This window comes from Zonotrichia leucophrys, chromosome 2 (genome assembly GCF_028769735.1).
Source record: "Zonotrichia leucophrys gambelii isolate GWCS_2022_RI chromosome 2, RI_Zleu_2.0, whole genome shotgun sequence".
Lineage (NCBI taxonomy): Eukaryota > Metazoa > Chordata > Aves > Passeriformes > Passerellidae > Zonotrichia > Zonotrichia leucophrys.
This window is the reverse complement of record NC_088171.1, coordinates 18,368,529-18,380,992: the sequence shown is the minus strand read 5'-3', so window position 1 is coordinate 18,380,992 and position 12,464 is coordinate 18,368,529. Positions and strand designations below refer to the sequence as shown.

The 12,464-nt window shown below is 40.8% G+C and overlaps 1 protein-coding gene across 14 annotated transcripts in view; it reads left to right on the top strand.

The window, feature by feature from the left end:
• Positions 1–12,464, top strand: part of KIAA1217 (KIAA1217 ortholog) — a 356,974-nt gene that overhangs the window by 328,464 nt on the left and 16,046 nt on the right. For all 14 annotated transcript variants that reach the window (XM_064704110.1, XM_064704108.1, XM_064704111.1 and 11 more), the window contains 5 exons: positions 1,956–2,131; positions 8,520–8,650; positions 8,884–9,031; positions 10,735–11,230; positions 12,032–12,212. In XM_064704110.1, the coding sequence (XP_064560180.1) occupies positions 1,956–2,131; positions 8,520–8,650; positions 8,884–9,031; positions 10,735–11,230; positions 12,032–12,212 (1,132 nt within the window). The remainder of the gene's footprint in view (positions 1–1,955; positions 2,132–8,519; positions 8,651–8,883; positions 9,032–10,734; positions 11,231–12,031; positions 12,213–12,464) is intronic.

Here is a 12,464-nt window from a genome sequence, read left to right as displayed (position 1 = left end):
GTATTGTTCAAGCACTTAATAAATGGAGGTGACAAACACCTTAGCTGTACACGTCACCACAATAAATATAGCTCCTCTACATACCCCCATAATAGGAAAAACCATGTGCCTGCCATTTCACAACCTCACACGCTCACACATACTCACTTTTGCTGTTAGTGGAAGTCCCTTTTACCAGCTGAGGAACATCAAGGACTTAAATTCTGGACACCTGAGACTTAAGTCTAACTTTATTACTGACCTTCTCACTGACCTCGGATCAGATGTTTTACAGATCCTAACTCACTTCCATGTATCAAATTTCCCCACTTTTTAAAGACCTGGGAATAAATTGTGTGACTGAAGTGTTACATGCTCATTCACCCATTTATTCATTCATTTAGCTTTTCCTACTTGAAAATATGACACAATGAAAGAGGTGTGTATCTCAGATAGTTGTGCTGGCCTTGCAGTAAGAGATTTTAATTTATCAAATCCAAACATTATCCAATCATGGGGAAAATACACATACAAAATACATACTGTCTTCAAAATAATCTAGATGTTGTTTATATAGTTCTGGGCTGTTGAAATGTTTTTCAGCTTCATTTTTTCAGTAATTGCTGTCACGTCTCTTCAGCTGAATTTTGAGCTAACTCCTCCTGCTTGTAACAGCTCAGATTTCACACACACACACCCCTGCAGTGAGGTGTTACCCTCCCTCTCATCACAGTTGTGTAGCTGGAGAAGAGAGTAAGAGAGTCAGGCACAGGGACTGAAGAGTCATGAGTGAGGAACTGGTTTGTTTCTCTCATGCCCATATTGGTTGGAAAGAATTGTCTCAGCAAAGGCACTTTTTTTTATTCTCATGAATTTTCTGAAATAGATTTTAAAGAAGGCTTACTACATTATACTGTGTTATAGATATCCTATTTTTGTGATTCTTCCTGTTAGGTCATGGGTTTATTTTGTGTGTTAAATGTGATTTGGCTGTTAAGCCTGGATGTTTAGAAGACAGCTGACAGTTCAAGTTCTATTTTTAAAATGGGAATTCTGTCCCCAATTAACACGGGTGTTTTTTAAAAATCTTACAGTATGAAATGACTCCTGGGCTAACAGAGTTGTGTTCATGTTGCCTGTATCCTAAAGCTGTGACTAGGTGGAGTCCTGCTTATCACTTTGAATCTTGTGATTTGCGTAACAGACTTAAACAGGTTTGGTTTGTGAGCATGGCTCATAGCTGCTCCAGGGCAACCCACAGAAGAGTGCAGCCTAGTTTGCCTTCTTGCCTCTGTTTTGCTCTGTGAGCTTACTATCAGCAAGACAATGAATGCTTGCGTTATTTAACATCAGGCTAAGACAAGAAAGAAGGTGTGACTTGAGGTTCTCAGAAAATTGCCATATTATAAAGGGGGGGTTTTTCTGGTGGGTAATGGAGGTTTTATGTATTGCAGATGAGCTGTATGCCTGTACCAAATTACACCACATGTTACAGTCCTTCCTCTGCCACTTGAGAGACTGAAAACCTCCATTCTGAAAACAGCAGTGCATTCCAGCCATTACATTAATGTGTGGGATTATCCACTAGTCACGTATGGGCTGTGGGATGCATGAGCTTGTGAGATAGATGGAAAGTGGAAGTCAAGCATCCAGCATTCTCATGAGGTGCAATTAATTCTTGATTCATATTGAACCAAGCAGAATAAAGGAGCCACAATCCTTGCAAAAGTTATGCATTGAAGGTGATTTACTGATCCCAACATCTTTTGTTTATCAGTTTGGAACTGGAAGTTATATATATATATATACATGGAGTAATGTTTATAGGTACGGCTAAAGAAGGAAAGGAGAAGGTAAAAACACTCCCTCACTGTAGGATGGTGTTTATCCCAACTTTCTGAGCTCTGCAGTGTATTCTGTTGCCAGGAATGTCAGTCAAGCAGGAAAAATTGAAGTTGATTTCTTTTGTGCAACAGCTGCAGAACCAGGAGATGCTGAGGGCAATGGTGAAGAAAGCAGAGCTAGAAATCAATGGCAAAGTGATCGAAACAGTGAAGAGGCTTGAAGATCCTGTGCAGCGACAGCGCAACCTGGTGGAACAAGAGAGGCAGAAATACCTCAGCGAGGAGGAAAAGATTGTAAAGAAGCTATGGTGGGTTGAGAAACCTCTTCAAATTTATTGCTTTTGCCTGTCTTTTTCTTTCATAGAGTAGAAACTTTTACCACTGCTTTCAGGTAAATTGCATTTGTATATGGTGTTTTAGCTATGTGTCCTTGCTGTGTATCACATTGGCTGTAAAACTGTGTGTGTTGTTCAGCTCACTGGTCCTGACTGGGAGTCCTTCTCTGCACAGCCCACTGGGTAAATCCCAGCAGCACCAAGAGTTTCAACCTCTTCAGAAGTCCCCTGTAAAGGGAGAGATGGCTGTAAGGACTGTGCCCACCCCTGTGTTCTGAAAGCCTCCCTCTATCCTAGTTCTCCCCTTCAGCCTTATGTATTATGCTTTAGGGAAGGAGGGAGAAATTTCATGAAGAGCAAAGGGATTCAAAGGAAGATAATGAGTTTGGCTTTAAGTACAAAAATTGCATTTCAATACTAAGTGCTTTGGCTACTGCAGGGGAGAGGTGGGGGAAGCTCAAAAAGAGGAGTGACGTTTTTAATTACAGTCCTCAATGCCAGTCCTTGTCTAAAATGAACTCACTGAGGTTTCCATCTGCTTAACTGTGTACCTTATTTTGTTATTATGTAAAGGCCCTTTGGAAGATTCTGGTTTTTTTTCCCCAGAACTTTGGCTCACCAGGACTGGTGGGATCAAGTAATTTGGTTTAGTTCAGGGTCAGCAGGAGACAAGATAAAGCTGAAGTTAATAAACAGTTTAACTAATTCTAACACTCACATTTGTAAGATGTTATATAACTAATTATTTCTCATTGCTGCATTTATCTCACACCTGAAGAATTGCTTCATAATAAGTAAAAAAATTTCTAGTCAGCTTGTCAGGAAATTATGACTGAAGAGCCATAGAGTACAGATCCTGACAGCTGAAGAGAGTAAATCCTTCCTGTTGATCAATAAGTTGTCAGATTAATACTTCTTGTAATAAAAAGGTGCATCTGTAAAGAGAAGGTTTGGTGTTACTAATGGAGAGTCCCGTGAAGAAGAGTTGAATGTGCAATAATGGTCCATGCTGGTGTAATTAATCCTCTCAGCTGGTTTGTAGCCTTAAGTAATGACCTTCCTGTTCCTCACTTCACTCCTGTGTACCTTGTTGCCAAGTTCCTGGATTGTCTGATCTCTATGGAAAAAGCAATTTGTGTGGTGGCTGTTTATGGCATTGCCTCATAAAATGGATACAGAGTGAGGTCAAGTGCCAGTGCCATTCTCTGTTACAGCTGTTCATTAAGGACAGGACTTGGATTGCAATGGTTCTGTTTTACCAGGTTTTGGAGGTATTCCTGTTCCCAGAGTTTCTGCTACTTCTGTGCTACTTCATTTGTTAAAGTTACAGGAAAATTTCTTAAATCGTTCAAATGTTATTTCACCTCTTTTAGAGATGCTAGAAACAAACATTCACTTTTAATCAGTTGTGTCCAATGAGGTTTCTTTGTCATTTATTTGCTCATTTGTAGGGTCAGACCTGAAAGAAAAGCACATCTGACAACAATAATTTCAACAGCTGATGGCTGTTCATAGTAAGAGCATACAGCACAAAATTACACATCAAATGTCACTGACATTACTGAGAAAAAGGTTAATATTCTTTATAGGCATTTACAACTAAACTGATCCCACTGCAGATATACAAACAAATGCAAAGCAACAGGGCATAAAAATTGTCATTTTTAGGATTTCAACTGTCACCCTCTTGATCTTTCCTAAATCATAAGACTAAATCAGTAGACTGTCTTCATGTGAGACACTGGAGCCTGAGGATTACTGCAATACTCACAAAAGTGTATTTACTACTCTTAGGTGGTAAATCTTAGCTTAAAAAGTCCTTCCTTCTGCAACTGAAGATTATTGCTTGAGCAGGGAGGTAGGACCCGGTGACCCACTGTGGTGCCTTCCAACCTTACCCATTCTGTGATTCTGTGAAATAAGGAAATAAACATATTGGCAGTTTCATGGGGCAAACAACAGAAATGTTGGTTTCAAAGCAAGCATTCTGTTGAGCAGAAAGCTTGCTCAACAGATTCATAATGGTGCCTACAGAAGTGTGCCCACATGTGTCACAACTGTAGCAGGATTACAGTTCAGAAGGTATCTAATGAAACCTGTTAAACATAGTGTTTATGTACACTTGTGACAGTAAAATACACTGAATTAAATGTGTATTTAATTTTTTTAATTAGGTTTATTTATTACCTAATTTATTTAATTAGGTTTTTTTTCAATCTAGTCTTTTGACTCAGCATTAGAGGTGTTATATATAGCACTTGTAGATACTAGATTTAAGATTTACCAGATCAAGGACAAATGATGATGTTATGATACATTGAGTAATGAAGTATATATGTCATAACAAGCATGTTAGATGTGTGGCCACTCAATATTGTACATTTTAACCACTTTAATAAAGGGAGTTATAAACACAGTATTTAAATTGTAGCCACATCCAATCTGTTCAATTGGATACAATCCATAGGAGCTTACAATTTATACTTTGTTAGGAAAAGTATCAGATTTTTTAAAATAATAATAATGACTATGGTCCATGAAAGCCAAAGTTCACTTGGCAATCTGGGAGAACTACTAGTAGCAGATATTTGGGAAAGTGTATCAGAAGAATCTCTTTTGTTTGTTTTTGAATTGTTCATCTCTCTTAAATAATGGACAGCAGAATATTTACCCTTGTCATGTTAGTCATTATGTTATAGACACTCCCTTTCCACTCCCTTTTCCCCCACTCATGCTTTTTCCAGCCCGGGAAGTCTCAGTCTGCTTAGTTAACCTTCTTCTAGAAGCCTTTCTCTACATTTCATCATCCTCTTGCCTTTCTCTTTGCCCTTTCTAGCTCTGGTGCACAGCTGTGGATGGAGATGGGAGACAGGAGAGCCCTGCAGCAGCTTTGTCTGATGGAGGCACACCATGACCTCGTGCATGGTGTGATCTCCCTGTCCTCATGTGCCACAGGAGCTTTGCATTAAATATCCAACATCTCACTCACAGTGGATGACCATCAGTTCTAAGGTCATCACTGTATATAAAACCTTAGGGTTTTGGGAAGGTATTGGTTTTAGATGGGGTTGATTTTGGTTTTATTTCTCCTCTTCATTTTACAGGTATTAGGAGGTAATTTCATCTCTGATGTTTTCTGGTCAGTTAGTACCACATGGCCCATCTGCAGTCCTGTGCAGCCACCTTTCATTTGCATTTCCCTGAATAATATAGTAGCCTTTTGAGATTTTTTTTTTTGTTATATTATTCATCCTTTTTTTTTCTAAATTATTTATAGTATGTTGAAAAGCACCAACCCTAGCAGTGGTCCCTGTGGAACCCACCAGCAAAGTACATTCATTGAGTTAGCTGTTCATTGATCCTTTATCTTTACTTCAGTGCTTTATCCAAGAATTTCCTCTTGTCCCATGGCAACTATGCATTCTTGAAAGCTTTTCCTCAAACACCTTGCTGAAAGCCTTTTGCAGTATACTTTGTCCCCAAACTTCTGTTGTTTGTGGATTTGTGAGACTTACCTTCATTTTACACAAGCCATGTTAATTCCTACCTAACACAGCAAATTTATCCATTGTTCATTGATTCTTTATTGTTTATTCTGTATTTTGATACCTATCCATCACACGTGTCTAAGTGCCAGTGTCACCAGAATACAGTTCCCAGAATATCTCCATACCATTAAAAAAATTTTATTTGTATCATTTATTACACTTTCCACTAATCTGGTTCCAAAGCAATTTTATTCAAGAAGTTACATGCTTATCATTAATATTTCAGCTGTTTCAACCTCAGGTTGCTATAGAACTCCTGGGCAAATGCAATCTGGTCTGGGTGATTTGTTACCACTCATTTTGTCAGATGTTTTGTAGCCTTTTCTACTGATATTCCAGTCTGAGGCAGATCCTCTGAGGCTTTTTTTGCCTAAAGAGAGATCTCAGCACAAGGGCTGCCTTGGCTTCCCCATGTAGAATATAGATGTAGAAAAATTGTTTATCTTATATCAGCCTTCTGAAACTGGATTAATGTGCATGTCTTGCTAGTTTGCTCAGGTCAATCTGTAAAGCCAAGTGTTTCCTCCAGTGAGAGAAGAGGAGTTCTAGAGACTGTTTCAGTCTTTGGGTCCTAAGGGATGAAGTTTCTTTTCCCTTGCAGTTAGCAAAATGAAGCAGTGCAATGCGGTCCTGGGTAATTTTAGGATCACTTGTCTTGTTTGACAGTATATGGAATCAAGGGGATTTTTGATGACCCTTCCATTTCTGCTCAAAGAACAAAGGGGAAAGTGGGCCACTGTCAGCTACCTCAAAGTCCTTCAAACATTGTAATATTGTTCTTTGTTTTCCTTTCTCTTCTTGCCACAGATGAACAAATTTAAGCATCTTTCTTCATCTGTTTTATTGCCTGGTAGATGTAAATACTTGAGAAGCTGCTTTTCCAGTGCTGATCTCCAAAAGGGAGGAGGGATACCCCATGATTCCCAAAGCAGCACTGCCCAGCCTCAGTGCCAATACCAGGGCTAGGGAGGATGCATGACTGCAGAGCACTGTCCTGCAGGGCAGGAGCCCTTGCCTTAGTGACAGTGACAGCAGGCCACATTCTTCCTCCAGCTCTGTTAGAGTGTGTCTGTGCCCTTTATTGCAGAGACAGAGGCAGCAGATACCTGCATTTTAGCAGCGTCTGCGACTGGAAAAACACCCTTAGAAGTGTTCCCTTGCTGCCATCGTGTGGTCCAGTGGATTGTTTCCTGCAAGCCTGCTTGTGCTGGGAGGAACTGGGACTCCCACAGCTTTCTGAAGGCAGAGGCATTGGGAAAAGTGGTCTGAAAGTGGGAACAGGATCATTTACCTCCACTTGTTTGTGATCTGTTCAGACACAGCTTATGATTCTCTATTCAAAGTAATTTTTTCGTTTCTAAAGTTCTTAGTTTTGGATTGAAATGAACTCTGCTGTGCATGCTTAATGTTCAGGTGCTGATCCTGTTTCTGTTCCTGTGTGTATGAGACATATTGTTTGTTGTGTTGCCATGGACTGTTCTGTAGGACTGTGTTTCTGATTTAAACAGACCTACATGTACAGTAGTGCTGTAAGGAATTTTCTTTATTTTTATTCCATTACTGGCCACCTACTTTTCTTCCCCACTGAGATGGGTCTGGGAAATGCCTGGCTTTGCATGGAAGTGGAAGGGAAATATGTGGAAATGCAAGACTTGCAGATGGTGCAGAGAGCAAGGTTCTCCCACCCCTTTCCTGGCAATCCTCTTGTCCCTGATTCTCTTACAGCAATTGCAAAACTAATCCCTGATGGATGCAAGAAATGATGCCCAAGATTAGGTTCAAATAAGTGGCTGATTTGTCAGTTCAGAGTTTCCATTGCAAGTTTTTCTATCTGCAATTAAAATGTTTCCTAGAATATTCCTGTGAGTAAATTTGGTATCTTAATAGAAGTTAATTTCTCCTAGATACTCAAGAGATGATCTTTTTAAGGTGTTTACATGGGTGTTTGTGTAGTTGCCCATAAAGCATCTCAGGGTTGGGGGTTTTTGACAAAATTTTATGTAGCTGTGGAAAACTCCAGCCAAAGCAATGTTATCTCAAGTTCAAATGGGAGGAAGTGGCTCCTTCCCAAGCAAAAACAGAGTTTATGTGTCTCAAGTATTGCAAAATTCTATGTGAAGTATAAGTAGACTGGAAAAAATATTGGGAAAGGTGAGAAGGAAGCACCAGATGGAGCTGGAGTGAGCACAGAATGGCAGTGATTGGAAAAAACATCCAAAGTGATTCACTTTTAAATCCAAGTGCTGAGCATGAGCTGCACACAATGCACACTTGCTGTTTCAGTCTGGCTGTTCATAAAAACAGGATCCTGTGTTCTGTCTAGCAGTACCTGGCAGATAAACAAGGTTGTATCAAGAGGCTTTTGGTGCCAGGTTTTGGGTTGTTTCTTAACTGTTGGGCATTCCTCTGTGTGTCATCAACAAAGAGAAAACACAAGGTGCAAACCAGTACTGGATGTAGTGGCACAGTGTCTATCCCCCTGCAGCGCTTGTATCCCCTGAGGGCTGTTCCTGTGTTTCACCAGCCCACCTGCCCTTTGTAGCACAGCTGCCCTGAGGTCAAGATCTCTGCACATTGCAGCCTGTCATAGAAATCAATGACTTGGGGTAGCTGCAAGCCTGTTCCTGTGCTGTGAATATCCAGCATTCTCACCTCCCTTCATGGTATCCTGTCATTTGTTTAGCCTGTGGTGTCAGATGTAAGGGGGCCACAGTTGAAGTTTCTGGTTTAGTTTACTCCAATAGTTTACATATATTTGCTTGCAATATGAAAGTCCTGCCTAAATTGTCTGTCCATGTTATTTCTTCTGCCAGTGAGCTGGAGACATTTGTTGAAGACCTGAAGAAGGATTCTGCTGCTTCCAGCAAGGCAGTTACACTGAAGGACGTTGAAGATGGAGCCTTTCTTCTGCGTCAAGTGGGAGAAGCTGTTGCTACCCTGAAAGGTATGTACTTTTCCTTTTTACTTGTGTTTCTTTTCCTTTAACCACACAGAACAGTTTTGCCTTTGATCTGGAGGCATTAACTTTCAAAAAGATTTAAAGCTGGGATTAGGGAGCATGCTGCATGGCCCCTGGAGAGAGATAGACATTCAAGTAATTGACATTCACCCAATCGTCTTTTACTGCCCAGGGCTCTCATAATTTCCTCCTCAGCCTCACAATTGTTTTCCTTGCAGGAGAGTTCCCCACATTGCAGAACAAAATGCGAGCTATCCTGCGGATTGAGGTGGAAGCTGTGAGGTTCCTGAAGGAGGAGCCCCACAAGCTGGACAGCCTGCTCAAACGAGTGCGCAGCATGACCGATGTCCTCACTGTGCTCAGGAGGTGACTTCTCTCTTCTCTTCTCTTCTCTTCTCTTCTCTTCTCTTCTCTTCTCTTCTCTTCTCTTCTCTTCTCTTCTCTTCTCTTCTCTTCTCTTCTCTTCTCTTCTCTTCTCTTCTCTCTTCTCTTCTAATTTCCTCAAGCAGGGCTGAAATAGCTTTTGGGTTTGTGGTCTCCCCCTCACCCATGGCAAATGTGAGAAATTCAGCTTGCTTGCAGTATTTATAGATTAATCTTAAAGCCTTCTCAAGGGAAATCAAATTAGCCTTTGCTGTGCTCTATGCAGTGAGTCCAACAGCCTCAGTCACTGAGATCTCACAAAATTGAGACTAGATGCCTCTCAGGTCAGCATTTCCAGATCTGAGAAGTGCTTGGATGAGAGAACTTGCAGTGGCAACAGTCTCATACCTGAGCTAATTAACTTTAGGTGTTTACAGCAATTTAAACTAACAGAAACATTCTCTGACACTGAAAGGTTCATTCTCTAAAAGGTAACAGTAAGAAATAAAATAGGAAAATAGTGTAAGTGGGTAAAGTTATTCCAAAATTTCTGAAAGAATAGGCTTCAAATTCTTTTTCTCCTCTTTGCAAGGAACATGCATTAGAGAAAGCAGAAATAGTAGATGAAGATTAATGTCCACTAAGTGCCAGTGTTTAGCCATGTTTGTCAGAATATTTGAACAGCAAATAATTGCTGATTTAACTCAGTGGACATTGGGTTTGATTCCTGCTCAAAACTGCAAGTGGTGGTGGTCTCAGTTTTAGTTCAATTACAGGGAAATGTAAATTATGAGCCTGTTGTCACTACCATTATTGTAAGGAATGTAGTGTTGCCAGTGTTTCTATATATCCTGGAGCATCTGTAAAATGGATTTGGCAATACTGGCAGATGGATAAAATGGTTTATGTAACAGGTTTTCTAAGAGCCATCTCTTGTTTTTCCATGCAGACAAATGTCTATATCCTTTCATATTAGTTTCTTTTCTTAAAAATTATTACATTTATATCCTGTCTTGCAAAGAAAAATAGAACAATAAGCTATGCATACCAAAGTTTTACCAAATTTTTTGCAGCAAAATTGCATATTAAGCCTCATAAAGTCTGTTTCAATAATGGGAAAACTCATGGCATTTGATGGCTTGCAACACTCAGAAGCTCAGACATTTCACAGCTAGCTGCCAGAAATAGTTGCTTCTTTATGTCCTCAGCTCATCCTACCCCACACTCTTGACAGGAAAGACCTTTATGTGATGCAGAACCTTCATTTGAGGCTCTGTTTTGACGATGTGCCAGATTGCTGCCTCTCATTATATGTTGCTTCACTTTTCTGTGCTTCTAGTGCAGGAACATCTTATTTAGCTAGATACATTGTATACAGTTTAATCAACTGATTTGCATTCTCACTCTAAAATCAACCCACTGTAACTCCTGGTTTGGTGGGAAACTGCCAGTACATCACTGAAGGTTTGTAAGCACCTTAGAAGGCAAAATCATCTGAGTTAGAGTATCCTCTTTAAAATTCTGAGCTCCTGGCTCTGAGAGAAAGCTATAAAATCATACAGCTGAGAGCATCAGGGAAATAAAAAGCCACTATTTTGATTGTTTTGACTTTGGTGCTTTTTCTTTGCATGAGTTGATTGTTGCATATTGCTCCTGACTGGTCTGTGTGCTGACCTTGTGCTGTTGTGTTCCATTTGGCTGGGCAGACACGTTACAGAAGGACTGCTGAGGGGTGTGGATCCATCCCAAGCCGTGCAATACTCTGCCATGGAAAAGCCCACTGCAGCTGACACTCTGAAAAACCAGGAGGAGCACAAGCCCACGCAGGGACACGCACAGCAAACCCTCCCAGCAGTCCCATCTGAGTCCCAGGTGTCGTCAGTCAAGTCAGAAGTCATCCCCTTCTCATCCATGACCGTCCACCACGTGCAGAGCTCTCCTGTTGTCATGCACCAGTCCCAGCACTCGGCAGCCCTGGTGCCCCACGCCCAGGGCTCTCCCTCTGCAGGCTCTCACAGTGAAGCTGTGCCCACATCTGGCCACCCCTCAGCCAGCCCAGCCCCGCCAGAGCCCACGGCAGGAGCCCAGCCCACAGCAGCCACACCAGCAGCACAGGTCTCTGTCAATGGCAGCACCATGCAAAGCCTTTTCATTGAAGAAATTCACAGTGCAAGTAGCAGAAATCGAGCTGTATCAATTGAGGTACGGTGTATTCCACTCAACCAGCTGTCCTCTCTCTGGGTCTGAGCTCCCAGTCTCACTCTTGAGGCTGCAGGTGGGACTTTGCAAATGCATTCTGGGGCTTTATGTACTTAACCCCTAATTGCACTGTACTTCTGAAGATACCCTCTGATTTTGTCCCTGCTCATTGCAGAAGGGTTGGACTAGGTGTCCTGTAAAGATCCCTTACAACCCAAATCATTATATGATTTTAAATGCAACGGAAAAATTACATGTAACCAAAATTAGCTGTGTTCTTAAAATTATCTTTATTGAAAAAAATCAGAATTCTTTTTTATCAATTTTAGAATACCTTATTTTTGATCAATAGCATATAATTCTCTGGCAACACTTGCATACGTGGATTTCATTCACTCTTTAAATCTCCATATCCCTTACTATGGAGAAGTAAAAGTGAAAGAGTGTGAAGCTCCAGTGATTTCCAGTGGGAAAACCCAGAGGTGAACTGCTGTGGCTTATTACAGACAGTCACTTTAATCACCAGTGTGATGTAGTGAGGCAGAGACCCAGATTTAAATTTGGCCTTTGTTCCTTTAGTGAGCGGTGCCCACTGTCAGTCTGCCATGTGTTTGTGTCAGTTCTACCACAGTACAAGTCAGAACAGTGTGCAGTTACTGTTCATGTATTTCCTTTAGTTGCTGACTAGAATTGAAAGAATCTGTCCATACTGACCTGTAATGTTTACACATGGAATTTATTTTTAAGTAAGTGATCACAATGGAAATCAGGAAAATAAATAGATGCTTTACTGATTTTGTCTAGAAAGCTGAAAAGAAATGGGAAGAGAAAAGACAAAACCTTGATCACTATAATGGAAAGGAATTTGAAAAGCTCTTGGAAGAGGCCCAGGCCAATATAATGAAGTCCATTCCTAACCTGGAGATGCCTCCCCAGCCAGCAGCCCTGCCTAAAGGAGATGCGGCAGAAAAGCTAGAAGTGTCAGGTAAGGTTTGCTAGAGTAAATGGGGCTAAAGAATTGCATATCTGGAAAGGAGAGGTTATTTTTCCTACCTTCTAGAATGTTTTCAGTTTGTAGATTGCTGTAATCTTGAGGAAGGACAAAACAATCTCTGAATACAAAAACATGTGCTTTAAAAAGCAAGAATAACTTGGTGTGTATGGATAGAACAGTGGTAAAAACTGGCAATTGCAAGGAAGATCCAGGTTAGGCATTAGGAAAATATCATAAAGATAA